Source organism: Talpa europaea, assembly GCF_964194135.1.
Source record: "Talpa europaea genome assembly, chromosome: 1".
NCBI lineage: Eukaryota > Metazoa > Chordata > Mammalia > Eulipotyphla > Talpidae > Talpa > Talpa europaea.
Genome location: NC_140073.1, coordinates 87,383,962 through 87,411,457, shown reverse-complemented (window position 1 = coordinate 87,411,457; position 27,496 = coordinate 87,383,962). Strand labels below are relative to the sequence as shown.

General features: G+C 38.5%; 1 protein-coding gene across 10 annotated transcripts in view; it reads left to right on the top strand.

The window, feature by feature from the left end:
- Positions 1-27,496, top strand: part of GTDC1 (glycosyltransferase like domain containing 1) — a gene marked incomplete at both ends in the record, with an annotated part of 243,715 nt that overhangs the window by 159,314 nt on the left and 56,905 nt on the right. For 3 of the 10 annotated variants that reach the window (XM_084253969.1, XM_084253965.1, XM_084253968.1), the window contains one exon: positions 20,648-20,992. The exons of 4 other annotated variants lie outside the window; for them this stretch is intronic. In XM_084253969.1, coding sequence (XP_084110095.1) covers positions 20,648-20,992 — 345 coding nt within the window. Of the gene's footprint in view, positions 1-16,102; positions 16,250-20,647; positions 20,993-27,496 lie in introns of all 10 variants that reach the window. 3 more of the 10 variants (XM_084253963.1, XM_084253967.1, XM_084253966.1) reach the window with 2 other exon arrangements.

The following is a 27,496-nucleotide window of genomic DNA, read 5'->3' as shown; positions in this document are numbered from 1 at the left end:
TATGCGGTTAAGAAAAATGAAAGGAATCACCCCAAATTACGTCAAAAGGGACATTGTTTTCAACACTTTTCTTTTACTTTCTATAAGGTATGGCAAAATGGCTTTTAGTTAATTGTGGACAGTAACACAGTAGGAAGTAGGAATTTTTTTTTTAAGATTTATTTTTTATTTATACAAGCACTGGGTACAGTCAGAAGTGCACAAGGGTGAGAGAATTCACCAGAGCCAGAGAAGGAAGCAGAACAGGCAGACTGACAACATACACTGCTGATGGGAGCGGCAGGCGCGGCAGGAGAGGTCTGTTGCACCATGTGGGACCCTCGCCGGTGGCCGGGGATCAAACCAGCGCTGCAGAGTCTGCAGACAGCTTCGCAGCCTGGCACTCAACAGCTGTGCCACCGGGGAGGCCTTTGGTATTGGTTTCTAAGTGTGGGGTTCATTCCTATTTATTCCCTGTCCCCATCTCCCCAAACTTTGCTGCCATGTTTTTTAAGGGCCAGTTCTCAGATATCTCCACAAAACATCTAGGTGGAATTTATATTTCACAAACAGTTTTTTTCCAATATCTCCATGATTTTCTTTGCCTACCTTGTGCAGCTGCATCATAAATAATGGAAGGAAGAGAACTGGGGGCAAGGGTGGTATATTTTTATTACCTTCATAGTTTGCCATCCATGCTACTCAGACATTTGAGCAGTTTTTCAACTGCTTAGACTATTGATAGTCACCAGTTCAAGGTGAGGCATTCAGATGGATTTAGAGTAGATATGAATATATATATATATGAAAATATTTTAATTCATCAATGAATTCTGGAACTTTTTTGAGAGACTCCAATAATGACAACCAAAACATCAGCAGCCAGATTTTCTAGCCTACAAAGGTGTGTTTTCTTTCTCGAGCAAGAAGAATTGATGTGAAATGGATCTACTGATGCAGTGTCTGCTATGCATCAGTTATCTTATATTATTTCATCTAACCCTTAAAACAACTCCCATTATTTTTTCCCATTTAATAAATGAGAAAAACCGCTCCTTAACCAGATTACTCTATTGACCCAGCATTACTTAATCTATTAGGTGGGGACCCTGAAATCTGAGGCCCAGGCATTTTGTTTCAAAGGGATCTGACTACACTCTCTCTCTCACTGGAGAATTTTCACATACTCATACTACCTCCCCTCCTTGTCCTGTTTTAGGACATATATGACACTTCCACGAGCGGGAAACTTAATTGGTGTTGTTACCAAACTCTCTGAAGTTGTGAACAAAATAGAAATAAAAGACGGAGGGTCCACGTTTCTCCAGTTAAGTGCCTTTGCCATAAAGACGCGCAGGCAGAAGTGATCAAGTATATTTCTTCCAAAGAATATATCCAGGTTGTTTTCCATATTTGTTAGCCAGAAAGCCATGGTACTAGCTATGACCTAAACTGATATATTACTTAGTCACCCGGGGTGTTGGGTGGTTCTGCAAATCTAGGGAGACATAGTCTTGTCAACATGATCACTGGAGCCCAGTTGTGACCTTGGGTTCTCCATGCATGTGGCTTAGATCAGGGAGTGTGAAGCCAAAGGAAGCAGCCTCATTTTACCTTTGGGACCTTCATGTGTCTACAGCTTTAAAATTTCCAGTGGCAGACATGCGTTTCTCATACAACGTGTGGATTGAGAGTTTGATTTTTATAAAGTCTTACAAAAATAAAAGTGAAACTTAAAAATAAGCGCATGTTTAATGTAACTCTCTGAGTTCACATTCTCCAACAATCGCCCTCATTTCTGCAAAAATGCAATGAAATGCAATGACATGTGCCAAGCACTATGTGAACAGTTTCCTATAGAGTATTGTATTTTTACCTTCTCAACAGTCCTCTGGCCTTTATACAAAGGATCTTGCTAATAATCAGAATAAAGTGGTGTGGTATTTGTTAAAATGACAGTGATTTCTTTCTCTCCAGATAAATTTTAAAATATTATACTTAGGACTTTGTTATCCTTTCTTCCAAGAAAGGATAATTGCTGTTTATGACAAGCTCAGTTTAATAATATCAGACCTGATTGACAGAGTTTAGCTACTGAAGGCCCTCACTCTAAGACAGTCCCACAGAATAAGAGCAAGCTCATAGGGTGTCCGTGTAGCTTAAATTTCAAATTTAAATTTAAATTTCTACCAACCAGAACTCAGAGCTAGTATCAATGTTGATCATAGAAAGAGAGATGTTTCTAATTAGCAAACTTTAAAGCCCTATCTTAATCACGTAGAGCATTCTCGTGCACATCTGTGCTGCAGGAGTAACTGGATTACCTCCATGGTGTATGTGTGTCTGGGAGAGCGTGTGTGTTTAAAGCAATGCTATAACTCTATCCAAATGCGATTCAGCACTGCTTTAAAGTTTAGAAGCAAATGTGTACTTAGTAACGTAGTTTAAAAATTGAAACCCCTTTTACCTTATATGTTCTTCTCTTGTAAATTGGGCTTGTTTGTGGAGGGCAGCCATTTCAAATACTGTGACACACACATCCCAGAACTCCTTCCTCATCCTTCCATCTAACCTAAATGAGCACCAGAGCCAGGGCCTCTCATGTGGTTTTTCTTCATCTGACAATGACATCAGTGTCTTTCCATTCGCCTATTTTTTATAAAGTCGTGCCCAGAATAAATGGTGATGCTGGTAAAGGAAACTGAGTCCTGGGAATAAGTTTTCATTAGAGTAAATGAAGTGACACGGTAAATAAGTCAAAGCTGACATGACAACATGGCATTAAACTGTGATACCAAATGTTTAATTCTATTCCTGAGAATGTTTTATAAAGTTTTTATGCCTTGTGCATGTCTGGTGTGTATACATCCTGATCAGTGGAAGCATACTTTGTGCTTATTCATTTCTATTAATGAATGACCAGATGGTTCTTGCCTATGTTGGAAGAGAACCATTTTGCCTATTCAGTAACTCTGAGGGACATTACATATAACAAACTAAACAGGATGATCAGCAATAGCCCAAGTGAGAAACATGCAGCTGCCTTTTTCTACTTTGTAAAGTTGGCAGACACTTACAAATGCCTTTATTCTTATTTTTTTAATTGAAATAGTTTGTGTATTTTCCCTACCAAAGTAACACATGCTCGTTGCAGAAAACTATGACAATACAGGCCCAAAAAAAGAGGAAAGATGCCCATAAATTAATTTTTACTACCCATAACGTACCACGTGGAGATTCGACGATGGTGATGAGGCTATAAAGCTGGAATTTCTTTGAGCACATACTCTTTGCTGGAATCTGTACTAAGTGCTTTAGATAAATTAGTCCATTTAACCCTCCCCACCACCCACTGATGTAGGTAATGATATTACTCCCCCTTCATAGATGAGGAAAAAAGCCCAGAGATGTTGTCATCACCTAAGTCACACAGCTACTAAGTCACATAGTGTCAGAGCTCATTGAACCTGACAGCAGCCCTATTGCTTTCTAAGAGTTAACTGATTAACTCTAAGCTGTTGTATATGTTTCAAATATTCCTTATACTTTTGTCTGTTGCCTTTCAATTATATTTATAAAACTTTTGATATATTAAAGTATTTAAGAATCTGGTTTTTCACTTCCATGGTTTCTTTAATGCCATGTTTAAAAAGCCCATTCCTATCCCTAGATTATAACATGAGGGGGAAAAAAGAAATCCAAATAGTACCAGAAGAAATCACAAGCCAGAAAGCCATGCCACCTGCTGAAGTTGTCACCAACAGGAAGGAAAAAGAGAGCTGAGAGCATTTCAAGGTAGTGGCAGAAGGGGGGATAAAACTGTCCCCATTGAGTCCTGCATGCTCTCTAAACAATTTGCATACACTTTTTTTTCACACCTCCCCCACTTTCCTCCAGGTTCCTACAGCAGAGTCTGGATTGGAAAGAGAAGTCGTCTAATTGTGTATGTGGTGCTGTCTGAGGATCTCTTTTGTGTGACAAATGCCTCTGTCAGGCAATCGTCAAATGCCAGCTCTTTTGTGTCATACATAGGTGTGTTCTTTCAAGACACTGCTGTGGAGACCTCACACCAGGGGTATTCTCCATCGTGGATGAACCTTCTGAGTCATCTTGAATCCTGTCCTTTTCTCAGCTCCTACCGCAGGAGTATGCCCCTTGCCCTGAAAGCAGCACCCTCTCTCCCCCACTGCCGCCATGCAGTCTTTTCAATATGGCGCATGACTCTCCTCCACTAAGACCACATTATAAAAAAATCAGATCTTTTTCCTTCCAAATGGCAAAAATGGAGGATGCTTCCATTGCTGCTCTCTCCTGGTCCTGCCATGTGGACTACTTCAGTCAGCTTCCTATCTTAGGATCTAGAAGTCAAGGCTATCCTCAGGATCTATGCATTGTTTTAAGGGAGATCATTCTGAGCTCTGCTCAAGAAGCAGGAGAAAGCAGGGATTTGAGTTTAAGCAGCTTGACAGTCATCCAGTTTGGGGGAAAAATGGCTGCCTCCCCTTCTAACTAACATCCCAAATCTCTGTGAAAGGATTTCATGGAACACATTCATTCCTGTGAATTTCCTCCTTGTATTGAGGATATTAGAGAGGGATGAGATAAAAGTCACAGAGCCAATATTTATGTCTGTATCAAGTCTTGCAGAGGTCTGTCTAGCACTTCTATTTAGTATTTGTGGGTATTTATCCTCAGCACTAGTACCTCAGCTGAATGCCAAGATGACTTGCTAAAGTCCCATTCCACATCGTGTGGACGTAGAGTTATTTAGTGTTGTGGAGCTACCATGTGATAGAAAGTTTTTAACTTTTATACTTTCAAAATAGATGGCTAGTTATCACAGATGATTTCTGACTGGTATATTGCTTTTCAAATGGTGACCCAAGCTATCAATCAATTGAAATTCATTTCTTCTAGAGGTTCAACCCCATTACAATAAAATGAAAAAATTATTACATCAAAGGAGAGGTCTGTATTGCCAAGCTATTTCTGTGTCACAGTGTGTAGTCCTTCAAAGCAGTATTTTGTTGATCTTGGTGACAACAAATTCAATATATCTAATAATACTGCATAGCAGGTCTTCATTCTCTTTCCTGTTGATGTGACAGTCACTCTTTAATGAAACCTTATTTTGTATACTATTTGCATTGTAGATAAGGAATGAAGAGCTGAGTTTGCTTAAGCAATCGCTGAGCTGTTTATACTTTTTATATTCTTCCATCAAGAAATAATTACCCTTCAACCAACCTTACTTCTTTCTACTTCATAAATGCAAACCACCTAAATGAAACATACTCAAACTCCCAAACCACACATTTGTATACGAAACAATCAGAACCAGAAAGGCATGGAATTAGTGTATGCATAAGCCTTTCTGCTTCCTCCTACCAAGGCATTTATTCACTCAGCAAGTACATCTAGAGCATCTTCTGTGGGTCATAAACATGTAAGGCAATAGAGTGGATTTTGCTTATTTATTTAATCCAGGAAATAAACAATAAGATTTTTGTTGTTGTTTAACTCAGTTCTGTAAAATTGAAACGTGATTTCTGGCTTAACAAAGATAATATTGTAAGACTCTTGGTATCTCATTGGTGTTTGTAATTCTTTGTTGGACTACATCTCTATGAGGGTTGATTTTATTTATTTATTTATTTAAAAGATTTATTTATTTATACAAGAACCGGGGTACAGGCCGGATGCGCTGGAGGGTGAGAGGACTCACCAGAGATAGTGGGGTACAGAACAGACAGGCTGATGAAATACACTGCTGAGAGGAGCAGCGGGCGCCACAGGAGAGGTCTGCCACACCATGTGGGACCCTCTCCAGCCAGCTGGCCAGGATTGAACCAGCGCTGCAGAGGCTGCAAACAGCTACACAGTGTGGCGCTCAACTGCCTGCATCACCAGGGGAGGCCCAGTGGGGGTTGGTTTTAAAAGGCCTCTGGAAGTTTACTGCAAAACCTTCTGGCCATTTGCTAGCTGTACTCTCAAACTAGCACTCAGTTCTAGACTGATCTGGCTTTTGACACCCTTAGAACTCAGTGACAGCCTGGCATGCATTATTAAAATGTTAAATATATATAAATTAGGGCACACACTGACATGTTAGGTGGTATGTGTAACAATTGAAAATATTGGGTTGTCAGTGAAGTCATGACACATTTTTTTTCTTTTTTTAACGATTTATTTATTTATTTATTTATTTATTTATTTATTTATTTATTTATTTGTGTAAGCACTGGGTACAGTCAGAAGCGCGGGAGGGTGAAAGAATTCACCAGAGCCAGAGCAGAGAGCAGAACCGGCAAAGTGATGAAGCACACTGCCAAGGGGAGCAACGGGCAGCAGGAGAGGTCTGCGCGCCATGTGGGACCCTCGCCCGGTGGCCGGGGATTGAACCGGTGCTGTAGAGGCTGCAGGCAGCTTCGCAACCCAGCGCTCAACCGCTTCACCACCGGGGAGGCCCAGTCATGACACATTTTTACATAGAAAAAATACATCATTACTTTGTCGACAACCCAGTAGCCTATGCCAACAAAATGTATGTTCTCGATACAACCAAGATACGGAATAATTGAATTTTTAAGATTATAAGACTTTTTGTTCTATATGAGAATTCCACTGAATAGTTACTTTTTATAGGGCATTTACTATATGGATAAAGGAATACACTTTTCACTTATATCCAATTTAGTTTCAAAGAAGATGTTTGTATACATGTGTACTTATGACTCATACCTGTATTAATAAGGTTAACACATTCTGTGAATGAATATGTGTCTTCTGGAGATATTTGTCCATGTACACGAACTCACTCTTCAAAGAAAGGATATTTCAAGGTGAAAAGTAAAAAACTCCTCTGCAAATAATGTTAATCCTCAAAATAATGTTAAACTTCAAAGTAATGTTCAACATGTTAGGAAAGATGCCCATAGATTATTGTGATGTTGAAACAACCAACATACTCTTTTAAAAGCTTAAGAAAAGTAATTCAGCTGTATGTTAAAATATCTCATTTTTCTTGCAATTCTTTTTACTGTAATAACAGAGATTTGTGTTTGAGCACACTATAAATTCTTGCTGATTACCTATTAGTTTAAGTAAACATCTTAGAATATTAAAAACTGGTGGACCTCCCTGGTGGTGCAGGGGTTAAAGACAGTGCTATCAGCTATCGCCAGCCAGGGCAGCACAAATTCGTTTCCCTCGCCAGGGAGCAGTCCACGTGGCGCAGCAGACCTCTCCTGTCTCGCCTGCTACTCCCCTCAGCAGTGTATTTCAGTCATTCTGCCTGTTCTGCTCCCCACTTTGTCTCTGGTGAATTCTCTCCCCCCTCCCACACACCTCTGGCTTATACCCCAGTTCTTGTATGCATAAATAAATAACTCTTTAAAAATTAATTAATTAATTAATAAAAACTGGTGATGTTGTTTTAAGGTGGGGACCTTTCTTCATTGCCTCACTTTGGTGAATCTGTAGCTCTTTTCAGATGTTAATGCCTAAAAGTTAATAAGTCATCATTCCCACATCTCCTCAAAACCACCTTCTCTTCAGATATTTCCTGTCCAGTGTCTGTTTTAGTTTAGCAAGTCAGAAACTGGCTCTGACAACTTACTGGTAGATTAGAGCCTCAAGAACTTCAGATACTAGAATTTCTGGATAGAGAAGAGAAAGTGAGTTTTTAAAATGTTAATAGCATAAAAATTATTTGAAAACATGAAAAATAAAAAATATGCTATTAAATTTAATATTTTTAAAGGACTAAGTAGAATTTTTAAATATTTATTAAAATTTACTCAAAAGATAAGTTAAGTATTTGACAGGGCTATAGAGAGAATTAGTGACCTGGAAGCTAGAGCTTAAGAAATAAACAAATGCGGCAAAATGGAAAAGAGACTGAAAATAGGAAGGTGACATTCAGAATTTTAAAAGAGTTCAACTAATAGAAGTAAAAGGAGTTCCAAAAGGAAAAATTAGGGGGGAAAAATTACAGGCAATATTGAAAGAGTTTTGGCCTAGAAGTATTGAAAATCATGAATTCTCAAGGTAATACATATACTTGTTTTAAAAGGTCAGGAGTACCAAAAATAAGGTTGTAATACAAAGTTAAAATCTCTGTTTTACCCATTTCTGAATGCTGCTCCCCTGACTAAATTTTTGTTTCTTATGCTATATCTTAATTTTTTTTTTTTAAGATAGCGATATTACCTATTGATTCCTTGTCTTATGCTGGGCACTCAGTGCTTTTGGTACAAAGAATTTTCATATATTTCTTCCTTCATTTTCTCCCCCATGATTTTCTCAATATTTATTTTCTTCAATTCTTTTCAGTCCTTTTACTGAACCTGAGCTTGACCTAGTTTTCTGTCTTCTCCTTTTCTCCTCATTTTTGTTTTCCTTTGACTTTTTTTTTTCTCAAATTTGTCTTCTAAAGGTAATTCTCTTGATTTTTTTCAGTTATATTATGGTATATAATTTCAATTGAAAATACTCTTCTTATTCTTATTATTAATATTTTTTTTATTACCACCATGGAACCAAATCTCATTTTATCACTGTGGCTATCATAGTATGTTTTTCAAAAGATTTCTTTTACTGTCTGATTGTCTCATTTGATTCCAAGTTCCTATTTTTCTGCTTGTTTGCTTTGTCATGTTTAGCCCATGTTAAACATTTTCCTTAAATATCTGAGTCCCTGACTAGCCATTCATATTTGAGAGAGAGCCCTGAAAGATCATTATAATTAGGCTTGTTGACCAGTGACTTTTCTCATAGTAGGAGCAAACAGAGGTTCAGTTGCTTTGTTGTAGCATGCCCTATTGTATGTGTCACTAGGTCAGTCCACTTCCTTTCCAGAGAAAGGCTCCTTGAATCTTCTGGAAGGGGAGTCTCCAGCTGCCTATGAATCAAATGGGGAAAAGGCATTAGAGAGGCATCATCCAAATAAATGGCCATGCGTCCACTTAATTTCCTTCACCTTTACTTTCAACCATGTCTGCTCTATACTTCAGCCCCTCCAATGAAGAAACACCACTTCTGCTTTTCAGGTGGGAGCTAGGGTGAGAGGAGGTAGTTGCCTAGCTGCATGGGCTTGGGGAGATTATCCAAGGGTTTGAGTTCACTTTATATAGAATAACTACCAGTTCTGTTTTTAGTTTTGTTTGCAATTTCACCTCCAGAGGTATGTGGTGTGTTCACCCCCTGAGCCTTTTGGGGTTTCTCTAAAGCCATTGGGCTGCTGCTTCTTGGCTAGTATCACACATACAAGCAAAGTCACCTGCACTATGGACAAATTCTTTCTCCTCACTGTTCAAACACCACTCATTCAGCTGCTTTCTATCTCCTAAAATTCAGTAGACATTTCTTTACACTTGTCATCTTTCTCAACTTTTCTCTTAAACTTTGAGAGTACATGCCTTTTAAAAATGTTCTATACATTATTTTAGTGTGCATTGAAAAAAACAGAGCAAGAGCTCTCCTGCTGCCTGTGACTGTGCAGGTGCCTCTCATTTTCGTTCTCTTTTTCCTAATAAAACTGTCCTTTTAAAATGTAAAAACAAAAACAGAAAACAAACCAAAAAAAAAAAGCAGAGGGAAGGTTAAAAATTGCCATTTTTTTCTTTGATGTTTTCCCCAATCCACTCATGCTACCACCTGAGTGTTTATTTAAACCCAACCTGACTGTAAATTTTTCAGATGGCTACAAACTGCTTGATTTATATTATTAGGGGCAGAATGGCCTCCTCCCTGCTTATATCTCAGGCCTCATCTTTTGTCTCACCACCTTCCCTTCACTCAACCCATGCCCACTCAATGCTCTGACCACATTTTGCTTTTAACCCCTGGATCACGTCCTCTCCTTAGGCCCTGGAACATGCTGTTGCTCTCAAGGCAGCACACCTGTCAGTCCCGCAGTTGGCTAACTTCTGATCATCATGGAAGTCTCAGCTGAAAAGGTGCTTTCTGCCTTCTCTAGCGCTATTCCACTCTCCATGGCAGGGTTCTCATAACCTTAACAGCTATATCTTTCCAATCAGAGCCCTTACACAATTGTATTTTCCATCAGGGCTATTTGTTTATTTGCCGGGCACATGGTAGGTACTCCACTTTTTGTTGAATCACCATTTAGCATGAATGTTATTTGTCTCTATTTTTTTTTTTTACTGAATATTTAAAAGTCTTTGTTTACCTTCAAACTTTGATTATAGTCTAGGAATAGCCCACAGTTTACCCATCTATTATATTTTTATTCTCGCTTTTCCAAACTTAGAAATAATGGAAAATATAGAAAACCTGAAGTAAGTGGATGTGTTTGTATACTGAAAGGTTTTATTTCAAAAGCAAAACCAACAAAAGTATTGAATATATCTTTTAATATTAATTTAGAATAAAGTCAGTTTCTGTGGCTTAAAAATTAGATGGCAATAGAATCAGAACTTGAAGTAAATCAGTACTTAGTGCTGTGGCATTTAATGTGGGAGCAAAAGAAAGAGGACTGTTCTGGAAGTTGGGTTTGCTGGTAATTTTGATTTATTCAGGTTGTGGGTAGGCAAATGAAAAAGAAAAAAAAAAAGAACTGGATTTTTGATGCCCATCTGTTCATGCTTCAGAGACCTGGAAACTGATGTTTTAAATTTCCTGGTTTTACTTTCCTGGCTTATGGAGTTTTAAGGGAAAAGATGGGACCTCTCTGTTAGAAAAATAAAGGAACAAAAAGAAAGACAAATAAAAGTGAAAGGTAGGGAAAAAGTACCATACGAAACAAATAATAGGGAGGAATATATTTGTTTGATTTATTAGACCTTTTTGTAATTAATGTGCCTCAAGGCATGAATACAAATCTTTGATTGGTATACAAATGAAAATAAGGTAACACATTAAAATGCCTGTCTTAAATGGATGGCCAGAGTGTAACTTGTAAGCATAACAAGAAAAATACATCTTAAAAATATCATGGGTCTCTGGTTTATAAAGTAGGCTTACCAATGAAAAAGCCATGGAATCATCATGGATGAGTTTTTAGAAATCTGAGTATCCCTGTAAAAGTAATGAAAACATAACAATATCATCTTCACCTTTATTATCAATCATAAAAAATAATAGCAGTTACTGAACGCCATATGCCAAGCAACCTGGATAGCATAATTCTGTAAAGTGCTATTATTGTTTTGCCCATTTTACAGATGAAGTTACTTGTACATGTAGAAAAGACTCTTTCCCCAGGTCAGTTGGTAAGTGGCAGTCCTGAGTTTAAAAACAGACAATATGTCTCGAGCCCTCTTGAAAACCACATGCCATTCTGCCCCTTAAAAATAATAAAAATAACTGTAATATGTTCAGTGAATTGGATTAGATGTTTGATCCTTTCTTGTATTTTCATGAAATGTCTTGGCTTCCTTCTCAATGACCAAATGAGAAAACCTAGGCTTAAAGAGATTAAGTGGTTTTATATACAACCAAATTTTAAGAAAAAGTTCTTTTCTTTATTTTTTATTCTTATTTTAAAAAGTAACATTTTTGCTTCAGAATAAAATTTAAAAACATTTTTTCATTTTCCTCCCCCAAATCCTCCCATCAGATTTGATAGTCACGTCTCATAATCTTATAATATTATCCTTTTCTCATTGTTTGTCAACATAAATTCAGTTAACTTTTACTCCATTATTTCCCTGATACTCTGTTCAGGAAATTTCATCCATCATGATATTGACCCTTCCCTTTTTTTTCAACAGCATCCAGTTTTGTTAGTCATCCTGGGCTACCATAACAAAATACCATAGACTGGGTAGTTTAAACAGTAGAATTTTATTTTCTCACAATCTGCAGACTGGAAGTACAAGGTCATGCTGTCAGCGTAGTCTGTTCAGAGGAGGACTCTTCCTGGCTGCAGATGGCTGCCTTCTGGCAGTGTCCACAAATGTGGTAGTAGGGGCATGAGGGAGAGGAAAGTTAAGAAGAATGATCTCTTCTCCTTGTAATTTACAAATTGGTGGTCCTTTTGGAAAAGGGCCTAGTCTTTATGATCACATTTAACCCTGGTTAGCTCCTAGAAACCCTATCTCCAGACTTAGTCATATCAGATTAGGGCTTTCACATTTAAATTTTGAGGGAACATAGTTAAGTCCTTAGCATGAATAAAATGTCTTGCTCTTAAGGAGACTCTCCAGTTGAAAACACTGCCCTAGGGAATTCTTATTTTTGTTTGGAAAAAAGAAAGTGATCCCGCTTTTGACCTCCAAATAATGAATTTTAAAAAAATCGTGGCTAGAACATATGATTAGAGATAATTTTTAGAGTTTCCTTCAATGCTTTATTAATACCGTAGAAGATATGGGATTCCCAGAATAGTGAGAACATTTACTTATAGCAAAATCCTTACAAAACAGGTTGCTGAGGCTATGTACAAGTGAAACACCTACTTCCTGTTGCTTGAAAGAATTACTTCAGAACCACAGTGGAGAACTTTTCTATTTTCATATACTATCATTAAATTAAGTGAGGTGAATACATAGAAGCTTTTGAAACTTTGCTACTGACTTATTAATGAAACAAAGAATGAGCAAATTGCTACGTTTAAATTAGAAAGGCAGGTCATTTTAGTAATGGAATCAATAAACACAGCTTAGTTTAAAGGTAATAACTTACAATTTCAGGTACTAAGGACCAGTAAGTAAAAAAGTGTGAAATGTCACTACATACAAAAAGCTTTGTAAATGCAAACATAACCTCTTGCACATAGGAGTTTAAATATTTGTTGAATGAATATTTGTTGGCTGATTCAACACAGTGACTCATTCACTGACTAAGTAGGAAATGCTGTTACCCAAAATGGCCTTAGAAGTGACTCTGTGAATAAGGATGTTATAGGAACGAGCAAGGGAATGAGAAGTTTCCTCAGATTTACTCAACTCTTCTATTTACATGTCATGACCAACACAAGTTGTCTCTCTTTTAATCCTCTCAGGAAATTCCCAAAAACAAATATCCCATTTTATTGATTAGGAAGCTGAGGTTCTGAGAAATTAAGTGATTTGAAAAATTTACAAATAGAGGAAGTGCCGGTACAATCCTTTGTTCCAGTGCAGCCTGGATTCTTCCCTTTAACATGTCCGTTGCTTGAGTAGAGTTACTTAAAGTGCTTTAGAGAGATTTCTCCCCACCTATCTGTACATAAGAATGCTTCTCATAGCCTACCGGGACACCTAAAATTATGCCATAATTATGAATTGAAATGTTTCTCCTTTTGAGGGTATAAGGCATGGATAATGGAAGATGATAATGTGTTATGAAAATTTAAGATTAGTTTCCATCAAGACCATCAGCAGGGAGCAGAACCTGAATCATGGTGTTTTTAGGGGGAGAAGTGTGGGGGGACAAGACCTGGGTAATTAGAAATTAGTACAAGAACCTTTTTTTTTTTTTAAAGATTTATTTATTTATTTACACAAGCACTGGGTACAGTCAGAAGCGTGGGAGGGTGAGAGAATTCACCAGAGCCAGAGTGGAGAGCAGAGCAGGCAGACTGACGAAACACACTGCTGAGGGGAGCAGTGGGCACGGCAGGAGAGGTCTGCGTGCTCTGTGGGACCCTCGCCGGCGGCCGGGGATTGAACCGGCACTGCAGAGGCCAGGGGCAGCCTCGCAGCCCAGGGCTCAACCGCTGCACCACTGGGGAGGCCCAATACAAGAACCTTACTAAAGGCATTAAAACCAACCCTTGAAAGCTGGCTGTAGACCAGGCATCTGGAGGGGGTGGAGCTGAGAAGGGGAGAACACAGTGGATGATGATGGAGGACTGTGGGTGTTTTAGTGATGGTGATGCTGAAGTATTCACCACACCTAAGGGGGGAGATCCTCTATTGTCAAAACACTAATGAGAATGTAAAACAATCATGCTTAATTTTTTTTTTAATTTTAAAAAGAATAATAAAAGAATCTTAGATAATTCACCACCACTGGGTGTCAATAGCTTGTGTACACTTGAAAGTTTGCGCCATAGGGGGCAAAATTTGGTTCAGGTTCTAAACACTGAACATCTCAATGGCATGACCTTACACAATGGCTCTTGGGTGGCTGTTACCCGAAGCATTTGTATGACATGCTTGTGAATTTTGATGGACTCACCTGTGAGCTGAGTCTGTTCAAACAATGTTCTGCTGGGAGTTTGTTACTGAAAGCCTTCTTAGATAAACATGTGCAATCTATTTTATGAATATTAGCCCTTAGCCATCTCCAGTAAAGAAGAGCAGCTATCCTGTAACAAACTACCACCACGAGTCTGTCTTTTTGTTTAATGTTGTGGTCTCCAAACATCTAGTTTTAATTATGATGAGTTTCCTTGCTTGTGATTCCTTTATTTAGTGAAGATAACAGGGCAAGAGGTATAAGGGGGTTGTGTGTACACTTGAAAATGCTGGATCAAGATTCTGTTATACTTTATAGGTCTATATAAATCTGCTTACCATGTAAGTGATGCATTGGACACATGTGGGCTAACATGATTTTTTAATTATCTCTGATATTTGCTTATGTGGCTAAATTCTAAAAATGTTAATTTTGTAATTAATTTCCAACACATTGTTTGGAAACAATGAATAGTTTTTGTTATAAATCACCCAAGAATTAAGATCACTGAACTGCAGGGATGTATCTTTCCAGTTGGTCTTGGAAAAGTTATTTATCTTTGATTCCTATTTCTTTTCTCTTCAATTCTTATTGTAGTTTTTATCCAGGAATCCACAGAAATTGCTGTGATAAAATCAAATGATATTTTTTCCTTATTTGCCTTGAACCATATTGTCTTCTGTCTTTTCTTTTCCCTGGTTCTACTGATTTCTTTCAGACTTCCTTTTTTCTAGTAATGGGTGGCCTTTGGCTTGGGTTTCAGACTCTAACTCTCAAGTCATGTTTCCCAGAGTATCCTTTGTTGAATATTAATTCTTCAGTCCCTTCTTGGGTGGAGGGGTGGTGAGAGATACTTATCCCACTAAGTAAAGTTTGAGAAACAATAAGTATAGTATCTTTATCACATAATAGGTTCTCAATAACTTTATTGAATGAACAAAGGAATGAATGAACATGTTTGTTTTTTATAGTACACACGAACATGTGCTTTGGGAAAGTTCTATAGTGAAATGTCTAATTTTGCTTAACTGAGCATTTGCCAAAATTGTTTTCTTACAAAACCTTCTTTAGGGCAACACCTGCAGGTGTCCATGGAAGTAGTACTGCACAAAACACACCTTGTGAACATAGGGGATACAGCACAATGACTGTCCTGTTCTCTCCCTCAAACCTGAGTTATATGGAGGTGGACTAAGCTCTGTCATGTTGCTGTCTCCTTGCCTGCCCCCACATGCAGGTCAGTTTCTTACATTAGTTGTAACATATAGTTGTAACTTGCTATATTCCCTCTTTCCTCTTGACTACCTCTGTTAATGCACTAAACATACTGTAGCTTCTCATACTTCAGCAAAAATGAACTTACATGCCTCAAGCATTCCCTCACTTATGATCAATCTTTACAAACATCACTTAAAACTCTCAAATTCAGTCATTTCCTAAATAAGGCGTTTGGTCATTCCTGCAGTCCAGCTCTGGGCTTGTGTGTTGGAGTGTGGGTGGTGGTGGAAGAAGTAATTAAATTTAAGTTTAGAATATACTTATTCCAACTGTGTCTTTAAGCATCGCCCAACATATCGTACTGGGGTTTTGTGTCAGTGCCTCTGGAACCATGTTGGGGAACATAGGTGGGGAGGAAGAAAGGGCATGTGAAAGGAGAGAGGGGCACGGGAGTTCTCTGATTCCATTTCACAGACTGGCTATTGATTGAAGAAAAGTTGGGGGTGAGGTCCCAAGGCTAATAACAGATTGGAAATAATTACAGTAATCAGAATACTTCTAAATAGTAAAATCAGGTTCTAATAGAGCTTCTATGAGATTTGGAAACAGAGAAAGACATTCTAGGAGCAAGGTGGGCAGCAGCATTTCTTTTAAAAAGTTGGGGAATTATTAAATGGCAAACCTGGCATATGCTCTAAAAGGCAGCTCACTGTTTTTCTTCTGACTCTTTCTTTTCTTTTTTCACTCCTTACCTCAGGACCTTTTCTCTTCTCATTAGCACCTCCACCAGAGTTGGAGCTGGGAGAGAGAAAGGAAGTGTTCAGACATGTGCCTATTTGCATAGTCATTGCATTGAGTTAACGCCAGGACAGCGCAAACATTCTGTCCAGTTCTATAGAAAAGCCAGTTTCTCCCCATCAGTAAGGTATTATTTTCTTTTTTAGCATAGAACGGCTTATTGCCAAGCCTCTCTTAACTGTACATTACAAATAACGTCTGATTAAGAATGTTCTGGATGGGTTAATTAGTGTGGTGACTATTATTAAGCAAACTGCTTGTTAGTATTATGCCTATTTGATCTTGGTATTGATGTGAAGTAATTGACCATAGAGCTACATTTAGAAAAGCTAGAATAAAGTTTTTGATTTGTATTATGGCAATAGATTGTTTATATTAAACATGTCTATGAAAATATGAGTTTCATGGCACAGAGAATCAGAATAGACTCTGTGTGGGATGGTTGATGAAGATTGTTTTGTTATGTTTGGTTTTGCTTTTTAGAAGTATTAATACATATGACCATCTCTTGTGAAACAAAGTCATACAAAATTATTTTTGTTTACTGCTGCAGAGTATGTGAAAACTAAGGTGATTTTAACTTCTCTTACCTAAAGGATGCATTTCCTTTTAGATTTAGCTAATTGCTTGAACACTCTGTGTAGCAATCACCATATATGAACTATTAAAGAAAAAAATATATTGTGAACAAGGCAAGTGTAGTATGTAACCATCATCTTTCAAGTCCTGAATTATTACCTATATACATTTTCATTGGTATTTTGTCCAGTTCTATTATAAAGTATACCTCCCTAGATATCACATTTCCATAGGGAATTTATTCTATTAGCTAATAAATTATACCGCCCGGGAGTTTTTCTTGAAATTCAGCTTAAATTTTCCTATTCTTAATTTCATCTCATTACTCTCAGCTCTACCCCCTCGTACCAGGCTAAATAATTATTCTCTTTCCATCGAGACTCCTATTATGTACCCCTCTAGTTGTCACTTAACCAGACTATTCATATTGAGCTCCTTTAATCTGTCCTCACCAATCAGTTCTTCTATTGCCTTAATTGTTATTATTTTGAAAATTATTATTATTTTGAAAAATCATAATTTTCAAACATATACAATGATCAGGTGCCCCAGATGAAATCAGCATTCACACAGTCTTCTATTCCCACAGACTGGTATCTTCCTTCCCCAAACAACACAGTTCTAACAAAGTGGCATCAGTCTGTGTGATCAAATCAGCACCTACTCACTTGTCAAACTCAGAAGCATCTAAATAGTGTTTTCCATGTGTCCTAACTTTGCGTTCAAGGTTGATTTTAATTTTTTTTAATTTCATAACTTTTATAAAATGAATTTTGGGTGACTGTCCATATTTATATCCTGAGACCTTTACTGTCCTTCTCCACCACTGTCAAGTCAGTCATCCACAACCTCTCTTAACATGGGATTCTGTTCTTGAGCCCATCTAAGAAACATGTCGAGTAAATGCAGGCCTAGCACCTTGCCCACAGCTAAATTCCTTGTCAGTTACCAATTCCTATTGTTTACAACCCTGTAGCCAATCTCCCATCTCTTTTAATTTGCAGTTTTGCTCACATGCTGAACAACATAAATGGATTTTATGAGTAAGATGGGTCATGATACTATTTTCTAAAATGAAGATATGTTGTTTCAATGCCCATTGATTTTTTTTTTTTTATTATTACTGTGACTCCTTCGTGCACTAAGTTTGTAGTTCTGTTAGAATCCTTTTTAAGAGTGCCTGATTTCTTTATTTGACATAAACAGATAGGTTCCTTCACTTTCTTTATTGTTGTTTTCTGGATATATACAGATGTCCCTTCTCTTAACCATTTGTTCCGATTATTTAGGAGGGGTTGAAGATACTGTCATTGTTATTTTTTCCCATCTTTTCTGTGGACCAATGAGAACTTTGTTATTTCCTTAGAATCTATCTCCTCAGTGTTTAAATTTCTTTCAGGAAGAAAGTTGGTTAGTTCCCTGAATAAGTTTGGATCTGTCAGATCTGAAATTATAATCTGTGTATGCCCAAATTTCTTTACATTTTCTTTTCTGTTCTGTTCTTTTTTTTTTTTTTTTTAAGATTTATTTCTTTATTTATTTATACAAGCACAGGGTACAGTCAGCAGCACGGGAGGATGAGAGAATTCACCAGAGCCAGAGTGGGGAGCAGAACAGGCAGACAGATGGAAGACACTGCTGAGGGGAGCAGTGGGCCTGCAGGAGAGGTCCGCCGCGTGATGTAGGACCCTCACCGGTGGCCGGGGATTGAACCGGCGCTGCAGAGGCTGCGGGCAGCTTCGCAGCCCAGTGCTCAACCACTGTGCCACCCAGGAGTCCCTCTTTTTTTTTCTTATTTAAAATTTATTTTTTACCTCATTGTTCATTTTTAAACAATGTTTACTTCCCCCTCTCGCCCCCAGGTGTAGTCCCCATAGAATTTCCCTCACCAATGCACCCGTGCACCATCACCACAGTCCCCTGTTGATAATTAATTTATTATTTATACTGGAGCACAACAAGGGAATCAGCCCCATCCTTCATGTTTTATCTTTCTATACACAATCTTATTGCTTGCAAACAGGGTCTTATCCATTCAGGGATTTTTCTCAAAGGGCTTTATGAAGCAAGCACAGAAGTCCCCCAATAACCCTTTGATTTTGGAATGTACACACATTTATAGCCAGGCTTTGTCTCCCACTCTCTGGAAGCTTCTCAGCAACCAAGTGCTGCTCATCAGCTCTTGCCTTCAGCCTCAATGAACAGCCTCTGCCACTCTCCACAGTGACTCTTCGGATCTCTCAGCCCACTTTTTAAACTCAGTCTCCACCTCCCTGACCTAACGCTTTTGTGATTCACCTTAGATTCCACACTTGCCACCTAAAACTGTTTTCTTCAACTTCATTTTCATCTTCTTACCTCAGCTTTGTAAGAGAGCTCAGTATATTCTCTTGTTTAAGGCCCTGCTTTGCTTCTAACTAAGAAGCCTTCTATTATCACATATTGACACTCTTGTTTCTTCTGGATCCTGGTCCCTTCTCTATCAAGTGTCCCCAAGGCAGCACTCAAGTGAATACTCTGTGAACATGTACCCCATTAAAAAGAATTTGGTCTTGCTTTGCCTACTCTTCTCTCTACTCTCTGCCTCTGTCTCCCTCTCTTTCATGCCTGCACCCTAACCTGATGTCTAGTTTCTGCCTCCACCCCTCTACAGAAACGGCCCTTGGGGGAACCAATCACCTTTTGTATAACTAGGTCAAAAGCTTCTGGTTGTTTCTGGTGCTTTACCACCTCTGCAGTGTTTGACGTTCTATTTTACACATTTTTAAGGGCTCTTGGTTCTCTTTTACAAGTCCTTTTGGGGCTCTTAATTCATTTCAGTCATGTCAAATTACTGTCTCAGATTCTCTTTCCACTCTTCCAAATGTTCCCAATTGCTCCTCTTCTTCCATAGCCCTTCCTCCTAAACTACCTCTTAAATGCATGTACTTTCCATTTCTCTTTTTCACTCAATAAATAATTTAGGGAAGAAGCCGAATCTCTAAATGGGCCACAGGAACTCTAAGAGAGCGCTAGGTGTCTGTCCCTGTCGACCTCTCTAGAGCTCTGGCCCAGGACTTGGCCGAGCCTCTTCAGCTTGCACGTTATTCCCAGAAGAGTTCATGCGCTTTCACACCCTTTCTTTTGATGACACTGTGTCCTTAGTCCACAACTACCCCCTCTCTGCTTTTTAAAACTCCTTCAGCCAAAACCCACTTTAAACTTTTGCTCATCCCCAAATCAGAGTTCACCTCGACTTCTCAGTTATAAAAGTTGGAATGTCCATTCTTTATATCCTGTGTCCCACCACAGGTTAGCTGGTTGCTCACAGGTCCAGCTCCCCCTCTGTCTGTTCTAAGCACTACTGGTTTGTTCCCTAGCAAATGGTGAGCTCCTTTACTTTGTCTTATTTAGATACTTCTGCTAATAAGAAACAGATATTGAACCCTATATGATGAAGCATTATGGGAAAAGCAGGGAGAAATGGCAGTGAGAAAATATAAAAATATACTTCAAGAAAAAAAAGTGGGTACAGGTGCCCAGAAATACAGAGCCATCATGTGAACAGAACTGGCCAGTGTTAAGAAAGGAAGTTTCAAGCATTTTTGTAGCTTAATGACAAGTGTGACTTGATAATTAGCAACGGGCCTAGTGGTAACTAGAAAATGCAAAGTGGAGCTACAGGAAGATGAGTGGGAAGAGTTTTTTTTTTTTTTTTTTATGGTATATGCAGCACACATTTTATAGCTACAGAAACTCTTTGGAAACCATCCAAAGACAGTCCGATCTGTTTCAAACTTTTGAACCTTCTCTTGATGGCTACTACTTTTTACTTTTTCTAGATTTTTTGTTAGGTCTTTATTTTTTTTTTTCCATTTTCTACATCATCATGTCCTCATGGAAGGATAAAGGACATATTTTAAATATAATTTTCATGAAAGTATATTGCATTTCCTTTCCGTAACAGATTCATGCCCCAGCACAAAACAGCCCATTTGCAGAAGATGCTCAGCCTCAAAGGAAATGGTGGTGCGCCTCGATCCATGGCTCTTCCTTTCCAACAAGAGCAGAGAAGTTCTGAGGATGTTTTAAAGAATTCTGTCTTACAATCTGGACCTTGCAATGCTGCACTGCAAGAAAACCTGGGTAGCTCATTAATGCAGAAGTCAGACTTGAAAGTATGCAACTCGGCAGATCATTCAAGCTCTCATCGTGGGGAAAATAAGCTAAATTTGGCTGTTAATCCCCGTGATGTTTTGGGTGGAGCTGCTGATCAGCAAAGACCACTGCACCTTGTCTGGCCTCACAGGTGGTAAGTTTAAGACATGCCAATTTAATATATTGTAGAACTGGTAAGAGAAAATATATATTATGAAAATATATACAATGGACTTAGTAATTTGTTGTGTCTGTAGCTTTAGAAAAAGATCATCATCTTAATATGGTAGGACCACTACTATGGTGCCACAGGGGTATTGCACAATATTTTTCTATGAAAGGATGTGTACTTGATTAAATTTAAGTTACAAATAATTATTTGCATTGTTCTACACAATTAACAGTAGTAACTAGGCAATTCTAGGTAATCAAATGTTATTCAAGAAGTTTCAAAGTGTAAGAGAAGGAATCCATATTTTTATATATACTCTTATAAAACGATTTCACATGTGTGCATTGCTAAAACAGTACTACAATGAAAACAAAACCAGTTTCCATTATTTAATAAATTGACCAGTTTCAACTGGGTCAATGTTATTTCATTTGTCATAACATATATCAATGCATCTGAAACTGTTTCCTTTTTCTTAAATGTGTCTACGTTGTGCTAAGCAAAATGCTCTCTGGCAGAATCTTTTCAGGACAGAGGAAAATCAATGGCAGGATGTAATCGCACCAAATATAAACTTACAAACTTAACTCTGGCTCCTATAAATTAGGATTTAAGGAGGTAAAATGTTCTGATAATCTTACGGTATTAGGCATGAACATTTAAATCTAGTTTTTATTCCTCCCAGTTAGTTTAATCTGCATGTGGCCTGATTAGAGTTCACTTTCCCACAGATTATAGTCTTTTTATTGCAAAGATGCTGGGCTGATCATTAGGTCTGATTTTCTGAAAGCCACTGTTTACAGGTGAAGTAGTAAGTACGGCACACCGACCAGGCAAAGCACCTTTGCCGAGGATTTGACTTCCAGCACATTAAAACTCCAGAAGCTCTCCCAGTTGATCTGCAGCATCTGGTATCTAAAGGGATTTTCATCTTTGACTCTAAATGTATGAACATAAAATTTAGTGACTGGAGTTGATATGGAATGTGTTTTTTGGATTTATCTTTTCAAGTTCAGATTTCCAGCATAGCCTTTCTAAGGGAGTAACTTTTTTTTTCTTCGAATGAGATGGTGTTTGGTATTCTTTTATGTTATTTTAAAATGCAGCGGCTCTAGATGAGATAACCTGTTTCAAGGTAAAATAGATGTCATCATTTATCCCTTCTGTTCTGCCAGTCTTTGCTGGTTTCTGAAGAAATATGTATTGCAAGAAAATCAGTTCTTAAAAGTTTGGTTGTGGGTTATCTTAAAAATGCTGAATTAAATAATTTTGTACACTCCTATTACAAAACAGCATACTGTTATGGGGGAAGAGTGAGAGCCATGTTATCTAGTACTTTGCACAAAATAAGACAGAGCTATGTTAATAAAATTAGCAATATTAAGTTGAATAATTCCCTCTCTTCCTTTGTATATTTTTGCTTTAATTTAATTTAATTGCCTAAAGTTAGTTGCTTAAAGAGATGCAACATTATGTTTGTGCACATTCTTATTGTTAAAGCTAAATTATTTTTAATTTGGAGAAGAGGGAAAAAAGCCGCATCAGCAAGAGTAAATGCCAAAATATAAAAGTAACACATTCATCCTTACGGGTAATATAGTAGAACATTGGAAACTTGGAGGTTGCCAGACACATAGCTAACATTAGGGCTAATTTTGAAAATCTAGCGTGCAGTCAATTTTACTGATGCCTGGGGACATACAAGGTAGAAGCTGACAAGAGAACTAATTTTGTTTGGGTTATTTACTGCTATGCATCATCCGCGGGTTCCCGCCTGACACACAGCTATATGAAGGGGGATATTATCACACACTAAAAATTTATGTTGACATTCGATATTTGTTCAATATGTCAGCAGTATTACTTTCATAATCAAAAGAGTAAGAAAAAGAGAAAAGAAAAGCACTTTATGCTCATATAGATATATCTTTTTAATAACAGTCTATAAGGTTAATATAGTTTACCTTTGAGAGTATACAATGAAAACAAGCAGGGTTAGGAGGGGAAATGACAGAAAGCATCAACCCGAGCTGTTTGTTTGCCATTACCTAAGCGAGCCATGTCAGCTCTCTGGCCCGCGTCTGATAGCTATTTGTTGTACAGAGAGCACAGCATAAAAAAAATATCAAACTCTTAATACTATTGTGTGCCCATAACCATCTGTCACTGCTAGCCTGGAGATGAGAGGAAGATTACGAGGAATAAACACTGAGCCGCCGAGCATTGGTAAAGCCTTCGGGCAAAAAACTCTTGTGGGGACATCAAAGACATTCTAATTCCGAGGCAGTCAAGGATTACAGTGTGTAACCTGTGCTGACAACAGATAAATGACTGGCAATATTGTGCCAGAGCTGTTGGGTCCTGCATGGAGTACTGATGATGATGATGATGATGTTATCTTGCAGAATGGACTCTGCTGGGATAATTTTATGATAAAACACTTTTTTCAAATGCCACTGGGTCTAGGCAGACATTTACTAGCTACAGGGGTAGCAATCAGTTTCTTCAAAATTTACTGTTCTAAGCCCATTAGAGTTCCAACGCAGCAAGACTCTTCAATGAAAATCTAAAACGCCTATATTTTCTTTAGGAGAATATATGCAAATGTTGTGAGCTGAACTCCTACCCTTTAGTGGTAGATGCTTTATCATCTGATTTATGTAAATTTGCTCATAAAAATACAGTTTATTTTTAATTGGTGAATATGAATTAGAAAATTAAGATTCTAGTTCAGCATTCATCAAACATCCCCGGTTACAAGCACACATGTACTTGGGCCTCTGATCGCATGGCTGGAAATCCTGTAATTGACCGGTCAATACGAATCGCATCTTAAAGGAAACCATGGTTTCTACTAGAAAGGACTAAAGTGGTGTTACTTATTCGAGCCTCTTAGTTTGAGCCCCCACCGGCCTTGAGCTCCCCATGTTTTCATCAGCATTATGCACTACTTAACCTACCTGCTCGAAAGGAGTTTTCCTTACTGTAGCCTGTAGGCGCTCTTCAGTTTATTGCATTTTTGCCTTGACCATGTGTGTTTCCAGGGAGAATGTATTTCAGGACAGGAGAAGGCATTGGTTGTTGCTTCTCTGGAAACACAGGGAAGACATGGACGTTGGCGAGGGCAACAGGGTTCTTAGAGTCTGTCATTACTTTGCCTAACAAAACAAAAATAAATCCCTTCTCTTTATCATAAAAAATATGCCCATGAAATCATGCAGTTGCGGTAGCCAACTCTAAAAATGAAGTGATGCTGACCTCATTGTGTTAGTTCCATGCTGGGATCATGAATGGTCTAAAATATAGTGTTAGCCTCTAACATATCTCGTACTAAGTCAACCAAATGTAGAGCCTACTTGCTAGGAGATGTATCAAAATCAAAAGTGACATTTTCTAGAAGATACATTCTGGCTTTAAATCTGTGTTAAAATGTCTGTGCATGAGAACAGGCCCTTAAATGCAATGCTTGCCCCCTCTCTTCATTCTTTCTGAATCTGAGCTTGTCAAGGATTATAGTGTGCAACCTCTGCTGACAGTAGATAAATAACTGACAGTATTTTAGCAGAGTTGCTGGGTTCTCTGCAGAGTAATTTGTTTTCTCCTTTCTACCCAGTCTTTAATGTTTTGTTATAAACATCTATAGCAAAGCACAGTTAATAGAAATGACTTACAGAGAAAAACCTGTAAAGCATAGACTGCAATTGGCAAGAGTATTTTTTTTAACTATTTTCTTTCCAAATATTATGTATATGTAATGTTGCACCAGTTCCAACCCTTATGTAAATGTTCCCTTTACTCTAATAGGCATAAGAGACACATTGCTAAAGGGATAGAAAAAAACAAGTTTACAAGACATTGAAAGATAAAATTCTCAAGACTGTGTTTCTCAAGCTCTTTGTTTTCAAGGCCCCTTCATACTCTTCAAAATTTGGAGGACACAAAAGACCTTTTGTTTATTGGGATTTCACCTTCAATATGTACTGTATTTGCAACTTAAACTGAGGAAAAGTTTTTAAGTCCACATTATATCTGGCCTCCCCTGGTGGCGCAGTGGTTGAGCGCTGGGCTGTGAAGCTGCCCACAGCCTCTGCAGTACCGGTTCAATCCCCGGCTACCGACGAGGGTCCCATGTGGAGCGACAGACCTCTCCTGCCATGCCCGCTGCTCCCCTCAGCAGTGTACTTCAGTCCTTCTGCCTGTTCTGTTCCCTGCTCTGGCTCTGGTGAATCCTCTCACCCTCCTGCGCTTCTGACTGTACCCAGTGCTTGTATAAATAAATAAATAAATAAATCTTTAAAAAAAAGTCCACATTATATCATCTAAAAGTAACAATAAAGAGCCAAATACATGTGTAGGGGAAGGTAAATGTTTGTCAGGCTTTTCTGCCCTTCCGCCATTAAGATTAATGAGGGATCCCTGCGGTCCTGAATGCATGCCTGATGGCGGGCACCTGGAGTAGGGTGTGGGCATATGTAGGTGGGTACATCTGGGTGAGAGACTGAGCTTATAAGGGTGGCATCATGGGGATGCCAGAGGACGAACCACCAGAGCAGAGCAAAAGAGAACACCAGAAGAAGAACAGACAAGAGCAGAACCAGCAGAGAAGTAGAGGCCGTGAGAGAACGCCGGAGAGCCCAGAAAGAGGAAAGACTTGCCGGGGGCTGGGAGTCCTTCAGCCTCCCAGCACCCCGGCATCCCTGCCTGCCCTGTACCTGGGAAACCCAATAAAACCCTGAAAAAGCCACCAAGGGCTCCAAGACTCTCTCCTCCTTTACCCCGTCTGCTCCGATCATAGAGATCCTGCCCTGTGCCTGTCCTGCCGCTACAACATGTTAACATAAGTAATGTACTTTATGACCAATAACTAGTTTTCAAAACAAAAAAAAATGAGAAATGATATTATTTTTCATGTGTGCAAATCTATAATTTCTAGGTAGAAGAAAGTGTCATCTGTGAATTCCTGGGGATTCGGCCCCAGGATTCTTCTATCTACTTTAAATATTCAATCTTTGACAATATGTTGTTTTGGTGAAGGTTTACAAAGAAAATTCTGCCTCACAAAGAGGGGAGTAGAAAAGGAAGAGTATGTTTTAGTCGCCAGTTCATATTGTTGTAGATATTATTCTTTAATACCCTACCAGAATTTGACAAGGAAGAATTCTCAGAGGTTAGCCTGAAACTACTCAATGACTCTTCTTACTCTTAATTGCTACTAACAGATTTTGTGACTTAATTCATTTTGATCACTTAGAAAATATCGGTTCACTGGGCCTTCCCAGTGGCGCAGCGCTTGAGCGCTGGGTTGCAAAGCTGCCCGCAGCCTCTGCAGCGTCGGTTTGATCCCCAGCCACCAGGCGAGGATCCCACATGGTGCGCAGACCTCTCCTGCCGCCCACTGCTCCCCTCAGCAGTGTACTTCGTCAGTCTGCCTGCTCTGCTCTCCCCTCTGGCTCTGGTGAATTCTCTCACCCTCCCGTGCTTCTGACTGTACCCAGTGCTTGTATAAATAAATAAATATTTTTTTTAAAAAAAAAAGGTTCTTTAAAAAAAAAATCAGTTCACTGAATTATGCATAGCTTCTAAATAATGAAAAAATCCTATTGTTAATATCATAACTGATAGCAAAGAAATTTTTGATTATTTGGAACTTGTCAAACTCATAACACATATACGGTTTTTCCAAAATTCTGTTTTTCATCTAAAAGCTTGATTTATCTTTGCATCATACTATCAGTTTCTGAAGTAACAGGTTCACATGGTTAATTTATGAGAAAGTGTTTGCCAAATACTTACCCAAGTCTAATTAATCAGTCTAATTTTTCTAGCTAAGTCTAATTTGTCTATCAGTCATTCTTTTAAGCAAAATTGGTATTTCATGAAAAGGTTAGCTACTTTGTCTCACAATTCAATCATGTAAATACTTCAAAACCCACTATGCAGAGGTGCTTTATGTGCATTTTCAGTTTTATCACATGGAATATTAAAAGATATGTACTGAAAGGATGAAATTCTTGGGCCTCCCTGGTGGCACAGTGGTAAAGGTGCAGCACTATGAAGCTACCTGAAGCCTCTGCAGCACGAGTTAGATCCTGGGCCAGGGAGCAACCCACATGGGGAGGTAGACCTCTCCTGACTCACTTGCTGTTCCCCTCAACAGTGTATTTCAGTCAGTCTGCCTGTTCTGCTCACCACTCTGTCTCTAGTGAGTCCTCTCACTCCCCCCCACACACATCTCTGGCCTGTACCCTAGCTTTTGTATGCATAAATAAATAAAACTTTAAAAAATAAAGGATGAAATTCTTCAGTGAATCCCCCCCCCCACACACACACACACTTTTTACTGCAAGTGCAGGTGGTAAAGAATCAGTGGCCAGTAAGAGTTTGGTGTCATTGAATTGAATCATGCTAAGACTAGCAGGTTTACTCTTCAATATCTTCTCACTCTCAGGGCACATGTCAACATGATAAAAAACAAATTATCTCTTA